This window comes from Eretmochelys imbricata, chromosome 24 (genome assembly GCF_965152235.1).
Source record: "Eretmochelys imbricata isolate rEreImb1 chromosome 24, rEreImb1.hap1, whole genome shotgun sequence".
Lineage (NCBI taxonomy): Eukaryota > Metazoa > Chordata > Testudines > Cheloniidae > Eretmochelys > Eretmochelys imbricata.
The window spans coordinates 8,609,275-8,631,601 of record NC_135595.1 but is presented as its reverse complement, the minus strand read 5'-3'; the positions used below and the strand labels follow the sequence as shown (position 1 = coordinate 8,631,601).

The 22,327-nt window shown below is 51.6% G+C and overlaps 2 protein-coding genes across 2 annotated transcripts; one reads left to right on the top strand and one right to left on the bottom strand.

Annotated features, from left to right (window-relative positions):
• Positions 1-3,140: 3,140 nt before the first annotated feature.
• MRPL9 (mitochondrial ribosomal protein L9) lies at positions 3,141-9,258 on the bottom strand. The gene is made up of 7 exons (XM_077841426.1): positions 9,106-9,258; positions 8,655-8,814; positions 7,702-7,826; positions 6,557-6,607; positions 5,624-5,725; positions 4,820-4,903; positions 3,141-3,608 (listed from the first exon to the last, which is right to left on the bottom strand). The coding sequence occupies exons 1-7, from the start codon at positions 9,208-9,210 to the stop codon at positions 3,489-3,491; spliced, it is 747 nt and encodes a 248-aa protein (XP_077697552.1). The 5' UTR covers positions 9,211-9,258; the 3' UTR covers positions 3,141-3,488.
• Positions 9,259-17,838: 8,580 nt separating this feature from the next.
• On the top strand, positions 17,839-21,848 carry OAZ3 (ornithine decarboxylase antizyme 3). The gene is given in 7 exon segments (XM_077841622.1): positions 17,839-17,928; positions 17,930-18,129; positions 19,222-19,282; positions 19,284-19,349; positions 19,808-19,983; positions 20,941-21,026; positions 21,715-21,848. Coding segments are annotated over 7 exon segments (813 nt in total).
• Positions 21,849-22,327: the final 479 nt, after the last annotated feature.

Genomic DNA, 22,327 nt, shown 5'->3' with positions numbered 1-22,327 from the left:
CAAAGTACTATGTAGTCTGAATGGTGGGGACTGACACTCGCTGGGATGGGGGATTTGGCTTTGCATGCGTCACTACAAGAAAAAGACAAAAGATTCTAGAAGCAGAACTGGGGAAGCGGCTGAATTTTCTGCTGCCTGCATGGTTTAAACCTCTCTAAGGGGCATGGATCAGTGCCGGGTGTTAGCCAGCGCTCGCCTGCTGTGGTAGTTTAGGAATGTATCTCTAAGGCATGTAGGACAGAGGGATGCCAGGGCTGGATGTCTCCATTTATACACCATTCATTGCATCCTCATTTCAGCTAACCTCTCCCGGATTTCTGCACCCACACCCCCAAGTCCTCCTCAATTCTCTCCCCAACGAGAATCCCTAATCCCTCATTAACAGATTCCCTAATTATTAGCCCCTCCCCAATTGCCAGTAGATCCTTCAAAGGATCCTTATTTGCAGTAGATCCTGAGCAGCTTCCCATGAATCCCCCCTTCTTTGCTTGCTCAGCAGTCAGCAGTAGATTCCTCACCAGGGGTGATCCCTAATCCGCAGTACTTCCTTGCCCTCTCCCACAGTAAATCGCTGGTCCCCCTCCCTCAATGGCTCTATAACCGACAATTGATCCAGTAGATCCCCAGCATGTCCTGGCTAAATTCCAACATGGGTGAGGACATTCCACCTGCACTGTCCCTGGGCTATAGTGGCCTACATTTTCACCAAGGCCTCGTGATTTTAGGGGCCCAACTTGAGAAACCTTGAAGGAGTTGGATTTTCAGAAAGGGCCAAGCGCCCGCCCTCAGAAAACAAGACCCCTTTGAGATGGCTCGAGGTGAGCAGCCCCAAAAAAGAAGCCTCCCAAATCTCATCTCACTTTTGAAAATACAAGCCAGGGGTATTTCACTTCTAGTCCTCAAAACGTGACCGTGTTGTTGTGGGCTGTGAAACTGCGGTGTACTCCCCAGAAGTGGCTGCATTTTGATGAATGGCCAAACAATTCTGTCTGTACAGCAGTTTGTTAAGTGCTTTGGGATCCTTCAGGCAAGATGCACTAGAGTGTTCTTACCTGGAGAGAGGGTGATCCTACCTGTCCTCCAGCCTCCACCCCTAGGTTATCCCTTTACATGTCCTTTTAAAAACAGTCTGCTGGGGTGAGCAGGCTGCTAGGGCAGCAGCAGAGGGAAATCTCTTCTTTCACTTTTCCACTTTGCAGGGAACTATTTAAAGGAGGATCCTGGCTTGTCTGATTGGCTGCTGGCCTGTGTTGCAAAGCATCATGGAAGTGGGTGGGTTATAATTGCCTGACAGGGGCTGGGCTGTGGCTAGGGAAGAAGCTGTAGATGGTAGTGCCAGGTACTAGATAGCTACAAAGGGAGAGGAGGATTGAAGTCAAGGGGCCTAACCCAGGCAGAGCGCGGGGCTCCTCACCCCACAGCTGGCAGAGTCTGACACCCAAAGCCGGCGAGATGCAGGGACTCAATGTTATTCCGTGTTACAGGCAGAAGTGAAACGCAGAGGGGAAGCGGGTTGCTGAAGTAGCAAAGGTGGGACAAGGACCCCAGCACGCTCCTACTGGCATGCTCTAGCAATAGGTCTTAGTGCTGCTTAAGGGTGGGTGCATGAGACTAGCATGACCTTGGTCCGCCAGGCTGAAAGCAGCTGCTGGGGCACCGCCAGAGAACAGGGGCTAGTGGCTGGTCTTTCTGCAGATTAAGCTCTCTGGGCACCCTGAGCTGCAGGACACAGCCCTCACCTCCCTGCGACAGCTGGCAGAGAAGATGGTGCACTTGGCAAATCCCAACAGGCCCCAGCCTGCACTGGGAGGTCAGAGGGGCCTTTCCCAATGCTGGGTTCCCCCTTAGCTGCAGAAGGGGCAGCACATTCTGCAGTGAGTGGCTCTTCGGGTCAGGTGTTTCATGGGGGAGACACAGGGCCTGAGCCTTGCTTGGGACACTGCATCCTCCCAGCCCCCTGGAGCATGGCTCCCAGGGAAGGGCCCAGGCTGACTGTTCATCCCAAGGACTTTGCACGTGCTGTTGGGCCTTTTAAACTTGGGCTTCACAGGATTTTGACCAGCACCCTCAGCTTTAGAACTTGCCTCTCCCCCTCAGAGGTGGACATGCATCTGACCAGCCTCTCCTGGAGGCAGAGAGCTGGGGCAGGGATGGATTTAACCCCCTCAGTAAGAGTGGGGAACCTTGAACAGGGGTGGGAGGTAGCTCTGGTGGGCTCCAGCCAGCAACGAGGGTTCAGACTAGCCCAGCGAGGGGGCTAGAGGGAACAAGGGAGGATGCCCTGGTGGGATCAGGTTGCTTTGGATGGGTTTGCAACTGGCCCCCGGAAAGAGCTCAGCCCTGGCAGAGATGGGGACACCCTGGCAGTGTCAGAGGCCGAAGATGGGGGTGTAGGCCAGTAGAGGAAGCAGTCACCACATGGAAATTCCCTCCCCCTGGCCCCTTGATCAGGGACCAAACCAGCTGGGGTCCCCAGTCAGGCTAGAGGCAGGGCATTTTAGTCTCTGCCCATGCTGCTGAGAGCAACTAGCAGAAAGGCGCGTTGGCACAGAGGACCCTGACAGGCTACACCCCAAGGAAGGGTTGGCAGGACTGAGTCCCTGCTTCTCCTGCTGCCTGCACTGTAACAGCTGCATTTAAGCCCTGCTCCGCCACCTTGAGAGCAGCTGAAAATGAGCAACATAATGGTTCTTTAGCTCTGGGGTATTAGCCCCATTCACCCATGAAGTAGCTGCAAGGGGCAGAGGGGAAGAGTGCCGGCTGTGGGTGCGTCCCTCCCCCATTCTGTTAGGATGCCTGCGTCAGGGATGGTGGTGAAAGGGAGCTGGGATCTCCAGCTCAGCTGAGAGTCTTGTTCCTGCAATAAGGTAACTTCCTGTAGGGGACTCTCCACCTTCCATTTCCTCTCCCCCCATCCAGCTGGACTGGAATCAGCACTGGGACTAGCGGGCATCAGGCTGGACATCTGGGAACAGACCATTTGGTGCTTTTCTACTGATCAGGTGAGTCACTGGTGGCCGCTTCTCTCAGTGCTCTCCCCTCCGCTCCCCATAGGGTATTTGGCCTCCAGGTGCCCCAATTCCGAGGTGTCGTCTGACCGAACTCGAGAGCATCAAGACACAGCCGATTTACGCTGCCAGTGGCTTGGACACGGGAGCCTTTTATTAGTAGCTGTGAGCTTTCTGGTGTCCTGCTTTGACTGGGAGCAACATACAGCACAGTGGGTGCTTTCCTGGTCCTGTACAGAGAGCCCCACCTGGGAGGGATGGGCGGGCGGGGTCCCTTCGTGGTTGCAGTGAGAACCTCCCCCAAACACTGACACAGAGTTTACAAGGAGTTAGCTAACTGCCCCCAGGAGAGAGAGGCCAGCTGAGGCCTGGCTGCCCTTCTCAGCTGGCAGGGTGAAGGGTCCAGACACCGCAGCAGGGGGATTCCCCCAACAGTCCAACCTTCCGAGGAGAACTCCCCAGGACAGCGCGGAGGGGCCTTTACCCCTTCAATGCTGCCTGAGCCGCTTGCTGGGCCAGCCAGTATTTGTAGCGCTTGGTCTTTGGCCTCATGAAGTTCACCACAGACATCGGCACCCTGACGGTGTCCAAGCCATTCACCTGCAACACACAAGCCCAGGACGGAGACATGGGTTAGGGCCCCAGACAATGAGCCGGCCACATGCTTCCAGGTTAACTGAATGCAAAGGGCCAGATTCTCACGCTGGCGGAAAGTGGCTGGGCCCCAGATCCCTCCACAGCTGGTTGTTTCTGTTGGTCGCTGGCTAAGGGTTTCACCGGCAGGAAACACTCACTAGGCCTGAGGTCAGAGAGCACTCAGGGCAGGTCCAGACACAAGCTTACCAATGCCTCGCGGAGAGGGAAGACATTTAGAGTTGCTTCAAATCTAGCTGCACAAGCAACCTCACCTTTAAAACCCTTCATGGGCTTGCTACAGCTGACCTGACAAACTGTGCCCGACTCCCCCATCGCCCCACACCCAGTCTTCTGTTCCTGCACGGTTGATACCAGGGCCTTCACCTCTGCTGCTCCCCTCTGAAATCTCCTGTATCCCTCCAGTTCCATTTCAAATCTCAGCCTGCAACATCAGCTCCTTTCTCCCCTGTCTCTCTCTCCCTCTCAGCGTTGGGCCATTCTGTTCCCTATTCTTTCGGGGTTACATCATGTAGAGAAGATACTGGTACGTTACAGGCCCGTAGCTTGCCGAGCTGCAATAACCAACATGGAAATGTAGCACGTATGCACACATGCATCGGGACTTCAATACAGCAGATTAAGCAGGAGGCGATGCAAATTGGTACAGCTATAAATGACACCAATTCGGCACTCGGCCTGCAAGTTTCAGAGCTGGCTCTCCTCCCCCAAGTGGGCAGGAAGGAAAAGAGGGGCTGCGTTTCCGTGGGTATCTAGTTTGTAAAGCACTCTGGAGTGGATCAGGTGGTGCAGATGTGGGATGCAGCAGTAACTTCGTGCCTGAAGATCTCAAAGGAGGCCCAGTCAGCAACAAAGCCACCCAACCCCCCCCCCCCAAGAGGCAACAAGTATGTTCCCTGTGTCACAGAGGGGGGAAACTGAGGCACAGAGCAGGGAAGTGACTTGCCCAAAGCCACCAGCGAGCAGGTGGCCAGAGCTGAGATCAGAATTTGTCCCAATTCCCATTTTCCTGGCTCTAGCCAGCAGCCCTTGTCATCTTCCAAACCCACCGTGAAGGGTGACAGGGAGGGTAGGGAACGAGGAAGTTGGAGCCGTTTGTAGCTAAGTGACCTTCAAACAAAAGCAGCTGCCCCCTTTCCAAAGAAACGTGCACTTACCGTCACTTCACACCAGTATTCACCCCATCTCGTGATGGGCTCATCGGGCAGCTTCACCGCATGCGGCGTCACAAAGACATTAAGCTGAAAGAATCAGCACCATGACTTAGCCCCAGGATGCTCATTCCAACCCAACGCCTGCAGCTGTCCCTCTATTCTCACCACAAACGGTGGCTGGTGGGTGTTCAATGCTTAAACTAGGTGGAACAAGGCGGTCTGCCCCTGTAAGGGCAGCAGGGGTCAGAGGCCAGCTAGTCCTGCATGGCCCTTTTAAGAACAGGAGTTTGGAAGTGGCTCACCAGCCCCAGCTGGGAACAGGGGGCCAGGGGCCAGACTGATGTGACTGCCTGCTGGGGAGTGTAAAGGAGCGCTCCTAGCGCAGGCAGGGAAGCCTGGAAACAGGAGGGCTGGACAGGGACAGTCTGCTGAGACAGATGCCCGAGTGTTGGTGAGCTGGGAGGCCTGGAGATGGCAGAGACCTGCAGGGAGTAGACAGGTTCCTGCAGATGCCCTCCAACTTAACACTAGGACTGGCTTGGCCTTGTAAATCCTAACCCCAGCCAAGAGCCGTCTACCGAGAACGTGGAGGCCTTGGCCTCACCCTAGATTTCTGGTCTATCCTGATTAGCCTCTTACGATAAATTCACGAGCCTCCACTCGAGCCGCTCACTAAATCCCAACCTACAGTGAGCCAGCTTTGCTGTCTGGGATTAACACTCTCAGCACCCCGGGGGCAGAGCTAAATTAGCCACCTCCCCCACCCTCAGTCCGCACGTGAGCGCCAGTCATAGCCAGACTACAAACATTTTTCAGGAAGTGGCGGGCAACGATCTCATTGTTCAGCTCCCACTTCACGTTGTTCTTCATCCCCACCTCCAGATGGCAGCTCCTCAGGAACTGGACGGTCTAGGGAAGGGCAGGAGGATGACAGATGGAGAGCATGAGTGCAAGGAATGGCCAGGTCTCAGTTGAATTTCTAGCGGACAAGTGTCTGCATCATGAAACCACTGCAGTAACAGAACCCAAGACTGCACGGCCCACGGAGAATGAACTCTCCCCCCTCCCCCCCACCACTCATGCCTGCAGGAGGGTCCCAGAAAGTCAGGATTAAGTCACACTGGCAGGACAGAGGGAGGGAAGAGGGGGAGTTTACCCAGTTGTCGCCCATGCTACAAACATTCATGAAATGAACAGCTCTTCATTGTCCGGTGTCACGAAGCCAGCACCGACTGAACTTGCTGTTTGTTTGAAGAGCTAGCCCAGGGTAAAGATGTTTCAGTGTCACTGATGCAGGACAGGTCTGGTAAACTCTCTTGCCAAGATCATGTTAAGAGCTGGGTACCACTGGTTGATTGAACCTTCATTATAACTCTGATTCAAAACTGGACTGAACCTCACTACCTCACTCTCCCTTTAGAAGGGCTAATAGTGTCAGTCGTTTAGAGACCACAGTAGGTATGGAATGGCAGTTTAGCTAAAGACAAGCGCTTTGCCCTACAGGCTCACAGTCTATGTATTTGTCCTTGCTTTTTATTGGGGAAAAAAGCTATATGAACAAATATCCCCATTTAAAAAGACACCATGCCAGTGACATCACTAATCAGATCAGGTTCCTATTAACATGCCAGGAGTTTCAGTTTTGTTGGCCGGGATTTTCTCATATTTCACTGGAATCGCACCGCTATTTCACAAACATTCGTAGGTCTCCCCACCCCTGAAAATATCCCTTCTACTCACCTTTTCTCCGCTCTGGGTTTGAAGTCTCTCCAGCTTCCCTTCATCACGCAGCTATGAGAAATAAGATTGGGGGGGAAAAGTGAGATGAACACATAGTTAACAATGTCTCGCAGTTAATCTCTGTACAGGCCAGGATTTGGGGTTAGGTTTGGAGCTCTCAATTCAAAATGCCTTAGTGTCAGCCATGTCCCCATTCTGGGTATTTTGGGATAGGATGTCTCCGGTGGGCTATAAGTGAGTCACAACTCGTTAATTCCCATTTCACGAGCCAGCAAATCCAACAATTGTCAAAAGTCCCAGTCTTCACGCCACTTTGCAACAAAGCTTTAATAGCAGGGGTCTTTTTTGGCTTTGTATGGTAGGTTTACTAGTGTATTCAGTGTTACATCACTGAAATTAGACAGCACTTGTCAAAGCAGGTGAAGAAGGGACTTTTGGCAATGCAGAATCCTTGATCATTATGTGAATTACTGTAATGCCTAGGAGCCCCGATCATGGACCAGCAGCCCATTGTACTAGGGGGATGTCTTTTTAAAAAGTTGAATTTGTTAAATGACCTGTTACTTTGCAATTTATAATGGGTCTCCTGGTCATTAGCAAGGTTATATTAACTGAAAGGCATTTTATAGGGATACTAGAAACAATTGATTTTAGCTCAATAGTCTTTACAGGATGTTCCCAAATACATCTTTAACATTGCTAGCAAGATTTCAGCAGTCTGTTTCTAACAAAACAATCAGGAATTCAAATCCCAGTAATGCGTGCGAGACACACACACACACACAATTTGCTAAAAAAGGTTAAATCTATCAACCTATTTGAAAACAAAACTACTCTCGATTTACAGTCTCCTCATTGCAAATCTCAAAAAAAAAAATCACAAAGCCCCAAGTGAGCAGCAGTTTCATTCTGAGGTTGCACTACCTAGATGTTTTGCTGAAGACACTAAACTTTCAGGGTCTGGTATATTTCCCCCAACGAAATCACAGGTTAACTGTGCGAGCCAAATCCTAGCTTTTAGGAGATTGCATGCTGCTCCTGCTGAATCCAGTAAGAATCTCAAATTGCTCATGGCAGAATTCTGCACATTAGGACAGCAAAGAGCACGATGTGGGCTGGAAAGGCAATTCCCTCCTCCAACTCACCTTCATTTCCTCCTCAAACATTTTTTTGTTCTCCGGAGAGGCATAAACTGCAAGCCCCTCAAGGAGGAGCTTGTTACGAGCCAGAGATTTCTTCACTGAGACAACATCACCCCGGCTTCCCAAGTCTGTGAATGAGAGACATTGGGCACAATATGACATCACTGGCAAACCCAGCACACAGGTAATTAGAGAGCTTTTATATAGTTACACAGCACATTCCTCACAAGAAGGATGCCAGAGCACGTCAAACATAAGAAAAGGAAAATGGCATTTCAAAAAGAGTTTGGAAAACAGGGCCTAAAAAGCAGAAATGTTTTGACAGAGGCGTGAGAGATGATTGAGCGCTGTATGGGGACTATCAGCTGCTTCACTATACCACACTTCGTATTCAGAATATATGAGCATGTGTGTGTGTGTACACTCATAACTGGAGTTAGGGTATTATGGAAAGGAAAAGCTCTATCCAAAAATAACATTTAAAAATAAAACCAAAGGACACCAAGTTGAGTAGTTGCTCTTGTGTAGTGGTTAAAGCAGAGGACTCGGAGTCAGAACTCCTGGGTCTGGGCCTGAGCCTGAGATCTGAGGGCAGGCTTTAGCACCAGTGCAATAATAGTTACTTCCATAACTCCTTTATTCCTAAACTCCAAAACCACTCTGTGTCTTAACAGGTAACACCCCACATCCAGCGATCACTCCTGTTTTGTAGTGCAGTGATCTCCCCATTTGACTGCTAGAGGCATAGAGGCAGAGCTGGGAACAGAACCCAGGAGTCCTGATTCACTTCTCTGCTCTAACCATTAGCTAACACCGAGCTCGTAACAGATTGGTGCAAATCAGGAAAGAAATACAGACTCCTATGACAGATACCCAGCACCACCTCAGCTCTTCAGTGTGGAAAGCAAATGCCCCTACTGTGCTATGTGGGGGCGGGGGCTGCACTGGGAACCTACTGTCCACAGACTGAGTGAGGATCAGCTCCAGCTCCCCCTTGGGCTGGGTCTTGGTGTCTTCTACCAGCCTGTAGATGCGGTGCCTCCTGGGGTGCAGGCGAGGCGGGCGCCCTTCTTTGCTCAGCGGGACCTTCCACCAGCGCTCCACCACCACAGTGCCCTGCGCAGAGAAACTGATCAGCCCGGGGGGGGGGGGGTAACCTCCCCCAAATACCACCCCCCCGCAGGTGGGGAAAGACCAGCCCCCGAGAGACCAGCCTGGGGCATGACCCCCCCCCCAGATCAGCCTCAGGGGTTGAACTCCCACCCCCCGAGAGAGAGAGACGGGCCCAGGGTGTGACCCCCCCTTACATCTCCCCAGATAACCCCCCCAAGAGACCAGCCCGGGGGGTGACCCCCCGAGAGAGAGACGAGCCCCGGGTGGGACCCTCCCCCCAGCCCGGCCCCTCACCCGGCTGAGCGAGAGGCCCAGCCCCCGGCTCTGCGCTCCCAGCTGCTCCCCACCGAGCCCCCGCAGCAGGAGGCCGCAGCCCCGCCCCGCTCCCAGCCTCAGCATCCTCCGCCGGGGCCGCCTGCGACCGCCCGGGGGAAGGGCCCGCGCCGCGCCGCGCCGGCACAGAGGAAGGACCCCGAGCCGGGCTGCCCGCAGCGCGCCTGACGCGCCCCCTCGCCTGTAGCGCCTCGCTTCCGCCTGACGGGCTCACCCCAGCCGCCCCTCGGGACCCCCTCCCCCACTGAACCGCCAACCCCCTGTACACCAGGAACCCCCCATCCCCTAACCCTCCCTGCACCCCTCAGGGATCCCTGTTTCCCTTCCCGTTGTACCCCCACCCCCTGTACACCAGGAACCCCCAACCTCTACTGTACCCCCACCTGCCTGCTCCCCCAGGGACCCCCATCCCCTAACCCCCCACTGTAACCCACCTGCCTGCTCCCCCAGGGACCCCCATCCCCTAACCCCCCACTGTAACCCACCTCCCTGCTCCCCCAGGGACCCCTTAACCCCCACTGTACCCCCACCTCCCTGCACCCCTCAGGGAACCCCGTCCTCCTAACCCCCCACTATTACCACACTCCCGTGCCTCCCACAGGGACCCCCATCCCTCTAATATCCCCATTCTACCCCTACTTTCCTGGCCTCGTCCCCCCATCCCCATCTTAGCCAGAGACTCCCTCCCCAAAATCCCTGCTCCCCTAAGGGAACCTCTCCCCTGCTGGTCCCCTCAGGAACCTCTTCCCCCCCTCATACTTCTCCCGGGTCTCCTTCCCACTGCTCCCCCCAACTCTCTCCCAGTGCCCTTCAAGGACCCCCAACTCATCCTCAGGGATCCCCACGCTTTCCCCCCTTTGGGACCCCACCCACTGTCCATGCTTTCTGCCCCCCAAAGCATCAGGAGGATTCAAACCATTGGAAGGGTGCCCAGTATTCTGGGATCCTAGGTCGGGGAGGGGTAATTCCCAGGAGCCCTCATGGCCATGGTCACAGAAATTCCCATGTCCCCTGTCTGTGCCCCCTCCCTCCCAATTGCTGAACTGCGGCCACTTATTCTCAAGGGTCCCCATTTCCATGTTCAAAAGGGGGGGGTCACCCCAGTTGCTAGAGGCCCCTGGACAAATATATGAGTGTAATTGTATGACGGGGTTGCTTGTGGTGGTGGGGGAGGCAGGGCTCAGCAGCCCTGGGGTTCACTTCTGGTTTATCTCTTATGTTTTTAGAGCTCATGCTTCAGGGTTTCAGATGGCCACGAGCAGGGGTCAGGAAGGGATTTGCTGCCCCCGTGTATTCTGCGGGTTGGTTGGGTTGTTTTAATCTCCTTCCTCTGCAGCATCAGGGATGGCCACAGCTGGAGATAGGCCATGCTCTGAGGGGGCACCAAGCATCTCATAGGTGCTTGACTGGTACTTCTTGCTCACACACTCAGGGCCTAACTGATCACCAGAGGTGGGGCCAGAAAGGAATTTGCCCCCCAGCTCAGATGGTGTCATAAATATAAAGGGAAGGGTAAACCCCTTTAAAATCCCTCCTGGCCAGAGGAAAACTCCTCTCACCTGTAAACGGTTAAGAAGCTAAAGGTAACCTCGCTGGCACCTGACCAAAATGACCAATGAGGAGACAAGATACTTTCAAAAGCTGGGAGGAGGGAGAAAAACAAAGGGTCTCTGTCTGTCTATATGTTGCTTTTGTCAGGGATAGACCAGGAATGTAGTCTTAGAACTTTTACAAAAAGAAAAGGAGTACTTGTGGCACCTTAGAGACTAACCAATTTATTTGAGCATAAGCTTTCGTGAGCTACAGCTCACTTAATCTAGCTAGGTATGTGTTAGATTATGATTCCTTTAAATGGCTGAGAAAAGAATTGTGCTGAATAGAATAATTGTTTCTGTCTATCTTTTTTGTAACTTAAGGTTTTGCCTAGAGGGATTCTCTGTGTTTTGAATCTAATTACCCTGTAAGGTATCTACCATCCTGATTTTACAGAGGGGATTTCTTTACTTCTATTTACTCCTATTTCTATTAAAAGTCTTCTTGTAAGAAAACTGAATGCTTTTTCATTGTTCTCAGATCCAAGGGTTTGGGTCTGTGGTCACCTATGCAAATTGGTGAGGTTTTTTTATCCAACATTTCCCAGGAAAGGGGGGGTGCAAGTGTTGGGAGGATTGTTCATTGTTCTTAAGATCCAAGGGTCTGGGCCTGTAGTCACCTAGGCAAATTGGTGAGGCTTTTTACCAAACCTTGTCCAGGAAGTGGGGTGCAAGGTTTTGGGAAGTATTTGGGGGGAAAGATGTTTCCAAACAGCTCTTCCCCAGTAACCAGTATTTGTTTGGTTGTGGTAGCAGCCAATCCAAGGACAAAGGGTGGAATATTTTGTACCTTGGGGAAGTTTTGACCTAAGCTGGTAAAGATAAGCTTAGGAGGTTTTCATGCAGGTACATCTGTACCCTAGCGTTGAGAGTTGGGGAGGAACCTTGACATGGTGGCAGAGTGGGGGGATTAACCTGAAATCATTTTGAGATCCAGTTGAGATTTTTTGAACTAGAAATACAGATTTTAAAAAGGAATTTTTTTTTCCTTTGGAAAGGAAGTCCAGAAAGCAGCTGAAACTGAAAGCAGCTTGTTTTTTCTCTGCTTTGTGGCCAAGCAGAGACAAAAGGGGATTATCTTTGTGAATTGCAGGTTTTCTTTGCCTGGAGGCAGGGTACTTAACTCCTGCAGGGAAACTCACAGTCTTCCAACCCAGAGTTTTTTTTTCCCCTAAAAGTAAACGGGGGAGGGGGGGTGTTCTACCCATTTGCCTGGAGACGAAAGTGGCAGGGGTTTGGGTTTTTTTTTAGGATTTTGATTTTTTACAAGGAGCACAAGTTTGAAAAGGAATTTTTTTTTCCTTTAGGCTGCTGGTAAGCAGGTTTCCAAGTAGTTGGAGGTTTTTTGCTTTGATTTGGGCCCAGAGCAGAGACAAGGGAATTGTCTTTTTCTGTAGGCTGACAATCACTATCAGAGAATAGGTATTCTATTACAGCACAGCAAAATTTTACAGCCAAGTCTTTCTTGTTTATTTCTAAACCTCGGGGGTAAAGTTAGTTAAAAACAGAGAGGTTAGAATGACAAAATCCACGGCTCGACAAAAGCTGGAATTAGCCAGATTTCAGGCTGAGGAAAAACAAAGGGAACATGAAAGACAAACAGAACTCATGCGGCTGAAGAAGGAGGAGAAGGAAAAAGAAAGGGAGGCAGCGAAAGAGGCAGAACAACACCAAGTGGCTGCTTACAGGAGAGCTATGGAGGCAAGGGCCAAAGAAATGGAGGCAAGGGCCAAAGAACTGGAGGAGAAGGAAAAAGAGAGGAAGCATGTGGAGGAGATGGAGAAGATAAAGGCTCAGCAGAATATACCAACAAACCCTAGGAATCCTTCTTCAGGTACCACTCCCCATCCCAGAAAGTTTCCCACCTACAAGGCAGGCGATGATACTGAGGCCTTCCTAGAAAACTTCGAAAGGGCCTGCCTTGGGTACAACATCTCTACTGACCAATACATGGTAGAGCTCAGGCTGCAGCTCAGTGGACCCTTAGCTGAGGTGGCAGCTGAAATGCCTAAAGAACACATGAACAAGTATGAACTGTTTAAATCCAAGGCGAGAGTCAGAATGGGGATAACACCCGAGCAGTCTCGTCGGAGGTTCAGAGCCCTAAGGTGGAAACCAGATGTGTCATTTACCCGACATGCCTACCACATTGTGAAACATTGGGATGCCTGGATATCAGGAGCAAGTGTTGAATCTCCAGTAATTTGCCCTTCCTAATGCAAATGGAACAATTCTTAGAGGGTGTTCCTGAGGAAATAGAAAAATACATACATCCTAGATGGGAAACCCAAAACTCTAATCGAGGCAGGAGAGATTGGAGCCAGATGGGTGGAGGTGGCCGAGAAGAAGAAAACTGGTCGCAGTGGGAGCGGAGACCAGAAGGGACAACCCCAGACCACACCCTATCACCGGGGGCCGCCCAAAGCCCCACATACCTCCCAAAGAACCCTCCAGACCCCTTATCGTCCCACCACACCGTTCTCCAGCAACCCACCTTGCCCCAGTGACCCGTCAGCTGGACGATGTTTTAAATGTAACGAGCTGGGGCATGTAAAGGCCAACTGCCCCAAGAACCCCAACAGATTACAGTTCATTGCACCGGGATCACACCAGAGGTCCACAGGCCCAGATACCTCCCAGATACCCTTGGAGCGGAGGGAAACTGTGAGTGTGGGCGGGAAGAAGGTCACCGCGTGGAGGAACACTGGAGCACAAGTGTTAGCTATCCATGCTTCCTTAGAGGACCCCAATTTAATCAACCCAGAGATCCAAGTGACGATTCAACCCTTCAAGTCCAACTCATTCAATTTGCCTACAGCCAAGTTGCCTGTTCAGTACCAGGGCTGGTCAGGAACGTGGACTTTTGCAGTCTATGATGATTATCCCATCCCCATGCTGACTTGGCCAATCATGTGAAGCGGGCCAAGAGGGAGGGAATGGTCACCCGTAGCCAGGCTAAACAAGCCGTGAGGCCTAGCTCTATTCTGGAAACTTCTATCAGGACCCAGTCAGAGGTGATGGACCCGGACCCCTGGCCAATGTCTGCAACAGCAGTAGTGGATCCAGTCCCAGAGACTCAGACGGAACCAATCCCAGAACCGGAACCAGCCGAACAACCAACACCAGACCCATTGCCAGCACTGAATCCAGTACTTGCAACCTCAACACCAGAGGGCCCCACCGAACCTGAACCGGCAGCAGCCAATAACCCTACACAAGAGGCTCAGCCGGAGCCTGAATCCCAACATAGTGCACCAGCGGAAAGCGGTTCACAGTCAACAGAAACAGCCCCATCCCCTACATCACTCCCAGAGGGACCAAGCATAGGTCCACAATCCAATGAGGAACTTATGTCTCCAGTATCAAGGGAACAGTTCCAGACCGAACAGGAAGCAGATGAAAGCCTCCAGAGAGCTTGGACGGCGGCACGGAGCAACCCACCACCTCTCAGCTCTTCTAATAGATCCAGGTTTGTTGTAGAAAGAGGACTTTTATACAAGGAAACTCTTTCTGATGGACACCAGGAAGACTGGCATCCTCAGAGACAGTTGGTAGTTCCAACTAATTACCGGGCCAAGCTCTTGAGCTTAGCCCACGATCACCCTAGTGGCCATGCTGTGGTGAACAGGACCAAAGACCGTTTGGGGGAGTCATTCCACTGGGAGGGACTGGGCAAGGATGTTTCTACCTATGTCCGGTCTTGTGAAGTATGCCAAAGAGTGGGAAAACCCCAAGACCAGGTCAGAGCCCCTCTCCAGCCACTCCCCATCGTTGAAGTTCCATTTCAGCGAGTAGCTGTGGATATTCTGGGTCCTTTTCCGAAAAAGACACCCAGAGGAAAGCAGTACATACTGACTTTCATGGATTTTGCCATCCGATGGCCGGAAGCAGTAGCTCTAAGCAACACCAGGGCTAAAAGTGTGTGCCAGGCACTAGCAGACATTTTTGCCAGGGTACGTTGGCCCTCCGACATCCTCACAGATGCAGGGACTAATTTCCTGGCAGGAACTATGGAAAACCTTTGGGAAGCTCATGGGGTAAATCACTTGGTTGCCACTCCTTACCACCATCAAACAAACGGCATGGTGGAGAAGTTTAATGGAACTTTGGGGGCCATGATACGTAAATTCGTAAATGAGCACTCCAATGATTGGGACCTAGTGTTGCAGCAGTTGCTCTTTGCCTACAGAGCTGTACCACACCCCAGTTTAGGGTTTTCCCCATTTGAACTTGTATATGGCCGTGAGGTTAAGGGGCCATTGCAGTTGGTGAAGCAGCAATGGGAGGGATTTACACCTTCTCCAGGAACTAACATTCTGGACTTTGTAACCAACCTACAAAACACCCTCTGAACCTCTTTAGCCCTTGCTAGAGAAAACTTACAGGATGCTCAAAAAGAGCAAAAAGCCTGGTATGATAAACATGCCAGAGAGCGTTCTTTCAAAGTAGGAGACCAGGTCATGGTTTTAAAGGTGCTGCAGGCCCATAAAATGGAAGCATCGTGGGAAGGGCCATTCACGGTCCAAGAGTGCCTGGGAGCTGTTAATTATCTCATAGCATTTCCCACCTCCAACCGAAAGCCTAAGGTGTACCATATTAATTCTCTAAAGCCCTTTTATTCCAGAGAATTAAAGGTTTGTCAGTTTACAGCCCAGGGAGGAGACGACGCTGAGTGGCCTGAAGGTGTCTACTACGAAGGGAAAAGTGCTGGTGGTGTGGAAGAGGTGAACCTCTCCGTGACCCTTGGGCATATGCAGCGACAGCAGATCAAGGAACTGTGCACTAGCTATGCGCCGACGTTCTCAGCCACCCCAGGACTGACTGAATGGGCATACCACTCCATTGACACAGATAATGCTCACCCAATTAAAGTCCAACCTTACCGGTGTCTCCTCAAGCTAAAACTGCTATAGAACGGGAGATCCAGGATATGTTACAGATGGGGGTAATCCGTCCCTCTGGAAGTGCACGGGCATCTCCAGTGGTTTTAGTTCCCAAACCAGATGGGGAAATACGTTTTTGCATGGACTACCATAAGCTAAATGCTGTAACTCGCCCAGACAACTATCCAATGCCACGCACAGATGAACTATTAGAGAAACTGGGATTGGCCCAGTTCATCTCTACCTTGGACTTAACCAAGGGGTACTGGCAGGTACCGCTGGATGAATCTGCCAAGGAAAGGTCAGCCTTCACCACGCATCTCGGGTTGTATGAATCTAATGTACTCCCTTTCGGGCTGCGAAATGCACCCACCACCTTCCAAAGACTTGTAGATGGTCTCCTAGCGGGATTAGGAGAATATGCAGTCGCCTACCTTGATGATGTGGTCATATTTTCGGATTCCTGGGCAGACCACCTGGAACATCTACGAAAAGTCCTTGAGCGCATAAGGGAGGCAGGACTAACTGTTAAGGCTAAGAAGTGTCAGATAGGCCTAAACAGAGTGACTAACCTTGGCACCAGCTGGGTCAAGGAACTATCAGCCCCCTACAGGCCAAAGTGAATGCTATCCAAAAGTGGCCTGTCCCAAAGTCAAAGAAACAGGTTCAATCCTTCTTAGGCTTGGCCGGTTATTACAGACGATTTGTACCGCACTACAGCCAAATCGCTGCTCCACTGACAGACCTAACCAAAAAGAAACAGCCAAATGCTGTTCAGTGGACCGAAAAGTGTCAGAAGGCCTTTAACAAGCTTAAAGCGACACTCATGTCTGACCCTGTACTAAGGGCCCCCGACTTTGACAAACCGTTCCTAGTAACCACAGATGCGTCCGAGCGTGGTATGGGAGCAGTTTTAATGCAGAAAGGACCTGATCAAGAATTCCACCCTGTAGTGTTTCTCAGCAAAAAACTGTCTGAGAGGGAAAGCAACTGGTCAGTTGGTGAAAAAGAATGTTACGCCATTGTCTACGCTCTGGAAAAGCTACGCCACTATGTTTGGGGACGGCGTTTCCACCTGCAAACCGACCATGCTGCACTGAAGTGGCTTCACACCGTCAAAGAAAATAACAAAAAACTTCTTCGGTGGAGTTTAGCTCTCCAAGATTTTGATTTCGACATCCAACACATCTCAGGAGCTTCTAACAAAGTGGCTGATGCACTCTCCCGTGAAAGTTTCCCAGAATCAACTGGTTAAAACCGTCCTTGAGATGTGGAAAATATTGTTAATCTTTATGTACTTGGTAGTATATTTAGAGATGCATGTGTCTTATTAACTCTGTTTTTCCTAGAGCTCCAGGAAGAAATCCCAGCCAGTGTTTCACCCTAGCTGAGATTTGGGGGGCTCAGTAAATATCAGTATTTGTTTGGTGGTGGTAGCGGCCAATCCAAGGACAAAGGGTGGAATATTTTGTACCTTGGGGAAGTTTTGACCTAACCTGGTAAAGATAAGATTAGGAGGTTTTCATGCAGGTCCCCACATCTGTACCCTAGTGTTCAGAGTGGGGGAGGAACCTTGACAGATGGGCAGGGACCTTGGCGGGAGGGGGGTAGGTTTTCGCCTTTCTCTGGTGTGTGGGATTATCACTTGCTGGGATGATCTGGGTATTTCTAACATCATCATTTCCCTGTCATGGCGGGGGCCTCTGGCATGGGTGGCACAGACCAGTCTAGGCTCCCGAGGGCTGTGATACTTTGGGATGTTAGGTTTAGTGTGCGGGCCCTGTGCGAGCCGGGTGGTCAGACTGGATGAGCTGGTGGTCCCGTCTGGCCTCCAACTCTCTGAGTCTTGGACTCCCCAAACCCAAGGGGATGTGCCCTGTTGGCATAGTGCTGCAGAGAGAAAAGGACCCACTCTAGGGCCTAGCAGGGTGGGGGCTACACAGGGACCCCACAGTGGGAGCCAGGATTTAGAGAGGCCCCCAACCATCATAATCTCCATCGTTTACATCAATATGGACCCTGCAGTTTGGGGGATTAAGGGACACATCTTGGATGCCAGGGACTGAGGGACCCCCTCCTCCCCCACAAACTACAGCTCCGTCCCCTTTAGAGCAGGATATTAGAAGGCTGGCTGCACAATGGCAACATCCTACACTAGAGCCCGGAAGGGGGAGGGGAATAACCTAGGTGTGTCCCTGGGGGGTGTGGCCTGGCTGGGCATGTCACAATGCTGCCCTCCCCACGGGGAAACGTCACAATGGCTGGGTCACAAAGAACCTGGCTACTTGAGCTGGGGCCCTGGGGCTCGGGGGCTCACTTTGCCGTGGGTAGGCACTGCCTGAAGAAACGTCGCTGCTCCGGGACCACGCCTATCTGTTTTCCCTTTCTTACACTGAGAGAGGGAGGAAACGGAACTACTCATACCCCCCCTGCTCCCCCTTTGCGTATTACTATTACTGCTATCGCTATCGCCTCATCTACCGGCGGAGGATGGTGCCTTTCCACGGGAGGTGAGTGGCTTTTCCCACCCCCTCAATCGAAGATTAACAGGGAACTGTCGCTTTCCTTCTATTTGTCACTGGGGTGGGAATCAAACCCTTATGTTGGTAAAAATGTCTGGAAAGGGGAGAAGTCCCTGTTTTCCGGAGCCGGGGGCCAGCCTGTAACTGGTTGATCGTTGTTTTTGGAGCTTTGAGAATGATTCATCCTTCAAAAAACCAACAAGGGGTGCCTGGGGCGTATATCTGATCTCTTAAGGCCAAGATTTTACTGCACTGTAAACTCTGTGGGGGAGGGACTGGCCTTTGTTCTGTATTTATACAGCACCTAGCACAACTGGGTCCCGGTGCGTGACCACACCACAAATCAACCATCGCGTTTTCAAAAGCAACTGGTGATTTTAGGAGCCCAACTTGAGACCCCTTAGAAAGGCCTGGTTTTCAGAGGGGAGGGTGTCTCAGCATCTTCTGAAATCAGCTGCCCCCCCCCAATGTCTCTGTATATAGTTGAAGTGGGGAGGGTGAAACACTTCCCCCTCCCCCACATACTATTCAAGTAGTCACAGATTTTACTCTTAATGAGGGTGTTTTGCATTTGTTAATAAAGCTCCTAACTGTGAGCCAGAGTTAGTTCCCAGCAGAAAGGTGATGAACAGGACAGTCTGTCCACCAGTTAAACTGGCCTTGTGGAAAAGATTGACCCCTCTGGGTGGTTTCCTGCAGGTCAAGTCAAGCTGGGAATCATTTACAGTATTTACCCTCAAAGTACCTTCTCCAGCTGCGTTGATTTGATTCCTCAGGGCATACGGCTCTCCGAGGCAACACCAATCAGTCAAATGTCCTTTAAAGCAGGCTGCATGCTTGGCGCCCTAACAATGAGGTAGCATCTGCCTTCACTGTGGCTAATTACAGAATAAAGGACTGTTCGGCCTGATAAGGGATAAGGAGCTGAGGAATTTACAATGGATTTTCCCTTGTAGGAGCAATTTGTTACAGACCTGGGATGAAACCTTGGCCGCACTGAAGTCAAAGCCAAAACTCCCCTTGACTTGCAAACGGGCCAGGATTTCATCCCTGCTGTCCTTCTCTCGCTTGTCCTTCAAGTATCACCCTGACTGAGCGTGAGAGCCTGACCGTCAGACCTCGCTACTGCCTCCAATGTTCCTGAGTCCTTGGGAGGCGGCCCGGCCAGCAGAGGGGCTAACCAGGGCGAGCTAAAAGAGTTGTACAAGGTAGGCAACCTCCCGCCGCCTGGCTGAGTCCAGGGTGCATCCAGGGGATCGTTCTGTAGCTACAGGTTGTGTCTAAGGAGATGAGGATTGGGGTGTCTACAGAGGAGGGTGATGGGCCCAGAGGAACTGGAAGGGCAGCAATCATTAACGTTTGCCCTTTGAACAAGAAACTGTTTCAGATTCTTTAGGTGGGAAATAGCGCAGGGAGGAAGCTGCCTTGCATGATGCTGGCTTCCTGCCTGTAAATCCCAGGTCTTCTCAGTTAGATCCTAGTCTAGGCTCCCCGGCGCTTAGAGCACATGGGCCTGAGCCATGGGCAGGGGTTCAGGCTGGGAGGTCCCACTCAGTAGGATCTGGGTGTAGAGCTAGATTCCCCTTGGCAGACCCCAGCGTTAACAGGTGTTGGCTCTCAGCCAGCCAGCGCGCCTGGTAACGGGGGCTTCGCTGCTTTCTTGCAGGCTGGGAACCTGACAGTGTTTGCTGGCGACCTTCTGCTCCCTGGTCTCCCTGTCCAGCTGGACTTCCATTTCCAACTAGGTCCCCACAGCTCTGCTCACTGGCACGGACTCCTAACTGACGGCAAGCTTTTCCTGGACACTCCCCGCGGCGCCCTGGATCAAAACAACCGCGAAAGGTAAGGAGCCTGGCCCAGGATGGCAGAGGGGCTTTCCCGCCTCCTTTGTCTGGAGGCCATGGGAGAAAGCAGCCCCAGCCATCACCCTCCTGTTTTGGACCCTGCCTCCCTGAGACACTTGCTATCTAGGGTAACTCCAGTTTAAATTGTAAACACACCGAAGAGCCTGAAAGCATTCGGTGCTGCAGTCCCGCAGTTTAGAGATAGACAAGCCCTTGGGCAGCGCAGGGTTAGCTCCTCTGGAGCGTGCTGCTGACTGGTCCTTTATTCCATCTGTGCGTCATTTCTTTCAAAGCGCTGGGATGTTAAGGATCCCAGGGCCTATGTCTCCTGAGCCAGGTTATAGTTATCCCTTGACTTTCTGCGGCTGGAAATCACTCCCACCCCCACACCTTGTGACATTAGGTGGCTGGCAGGAAAAAGGCAGCAGCTCCCACAGTGTGGTGTCCAAGATCATAGACAGTAACTGCTGACCCTCCATGCCCATTGTGTGCTCACTGGGGCTGCGCCTTCAAGCTGCCTAAGTCAGGGGAAGGCTGGCTGAGGGACCCGTGTAACTTTATTCAGCTCTTCTCAGCCATAACAATTGTGCCAGCTTCTAAATGAGCCCCCCCTTAAACGAATCCAACCCCTTGGTCCTCTTCAGTCTTGGAAATATCATAGAGGTTTGAAACTTCTCTGTTGTTTCTCTCTTTCCGGCGGACCAAACTGGGTTTTATACAGCTGCTGCTTGTGGTTGTGTTGTGTTTTAATTCCCAAGTGCCACCAAATCACAGTACTACAGAACTAGACCAACCAATCCTGTATCAATCAAATCCATATTGAAGGGCTAGAATTTTCACAGCCCCCCCCAACTCCCCCTGGATTTTAATGGGAGTTGAGCACCTCACTCCTTTGGAACTCCCCCCAGGGGCTATTTCTCAGCTTGTTCGAGCACAGGGGTGTGTTTCTTTCTAGCCTGACTGCGACGCTGGAATACGTGGAGGAAAAGACCGCCGTGAACCTCGTGTTTGTGAACTTCCAGCTGGCTCGCAGCGATCGCGGTAAGGGACCCTCCGGGCTGGCGGTTGGTAGGTGAACCCAGACTCAGAGATTGATCACCTTCCACGTACAGAGAAGTGCAAGTCGCTTGTGCCATGTTTTTGATACTTAATGTACAGTGAATGCGTTTCCACAGGAATCTTTTCTTTTCCTGCTAGCTTAGTGGCTTCTGTTAACGGGAGCAGAGGCTGCTCTCTGCCCAGCATACAGCTTGTCCAGTAATGGCTGTTATTTACCCTGGATGTGCAATGCACAGAGACCAGCAGTCAAAGGAAGAATATTGTTCTCCCAACTTTTCTGTATGTAAGAACAGAGGGTGCATGTCCAGTGGGAACCCACATTTTAAAACAAAGTACACAATTCTGCAGTGCTCTGTGACGATAGGAACTGCAGTATTTTGAGCCATTACTACTGTATTTGTAGGTAAGAGAAGCTATTTGACTTTGCAATTAAAAGACTAAGGCCCTGGTCTGACGTCTGTCATGCAGCCGAGGCTTTTCAATGGAAGCTGATCGCACAACTTTATGGGTTCATGGAGCACCCCACCCTTTCTGCTCTCATCCCACTGTAATGTCAGGGTCTAGTAACTCTAGAGGAACACGAACACTGGGGCTAAGGGGCATGTGATCCCAAGTGGAGATCAGAACAGCTAGTTTTAATAATTGTGACCCTGTCTCTTCTGACCCCCAGGAGACCTGTTCCGCGCATTCAGTTACTTGGGCTTTGAGGTGGTCAGACCAGACCATCCCTCGCTGCCACCCTGGGAGGACGTTATCTTCATGGTTTGCCCACTGGAGCGAGACTGCTGTCCGGAGCTGGCATGAGAGTTCCTGAAGCTGGGCATTCTTCAAAGACAGGACAGGATGGAGGGGGGATGGCTTAGCTCCCATTTAACTTGGGCCTGGAACTGGCAGGATCGGGCAGAGGCTTTGAGCTGATGTGTGTAACTGAGCGTGTCCCCACTGAACATCACTAAACAGCTGTGAAAGCACAGGTGTGGTGTCTGGTTGGGGGAAGGGCTTTGACACTCAATGCAGAATGCACTGGGGGCAGAGAGGAAAGAAAGACTCAACCTTGCAGCTTCTGACTCACACTTGAGGTCACAGGTGTTCACAAAAACTGCATAGGGTCCCAATCAACTGCCCCACTAACATGCCTCCAGCCTGACTTGGCAGGATCAGCTGCAGAGCTGAACCAAGTCCCACTGTACAATCAGTGCTGGGCCTTGTGATCTGGACTGAGGCCCCAGCTGATTTCCCAGTGTGGGAGCTCCCAGCAAGAGGAAGGAGACGTTACCCCACTA

Excerpts from the sequence above, each read along its gene's own strand:
- MRPL9 (XM_077841426.1), bottom strand. The coding sequence starts at position 9,210 with ATGCTGAGGCTGGGAGCGGGGCGGGGCTGCGGCCTCCTGCTGCGGGGG. Across the intron at positions 7,827-8,654 it reads CCTCACTCAGTCTGTGGACA|ACTTGGGAAGCCGGGGTGAT; the intron begins GTAGGTTCCCAG and ends TCTCATTCACAG. Across the intron at positions 6,608-7,701 it reads TGTTTGAGGAGGAAATGAAG|CTGCGTGATGAAGGGAAGCT; the intron begins GTGAGTTGGAGG and ends TATTTCTCATAG.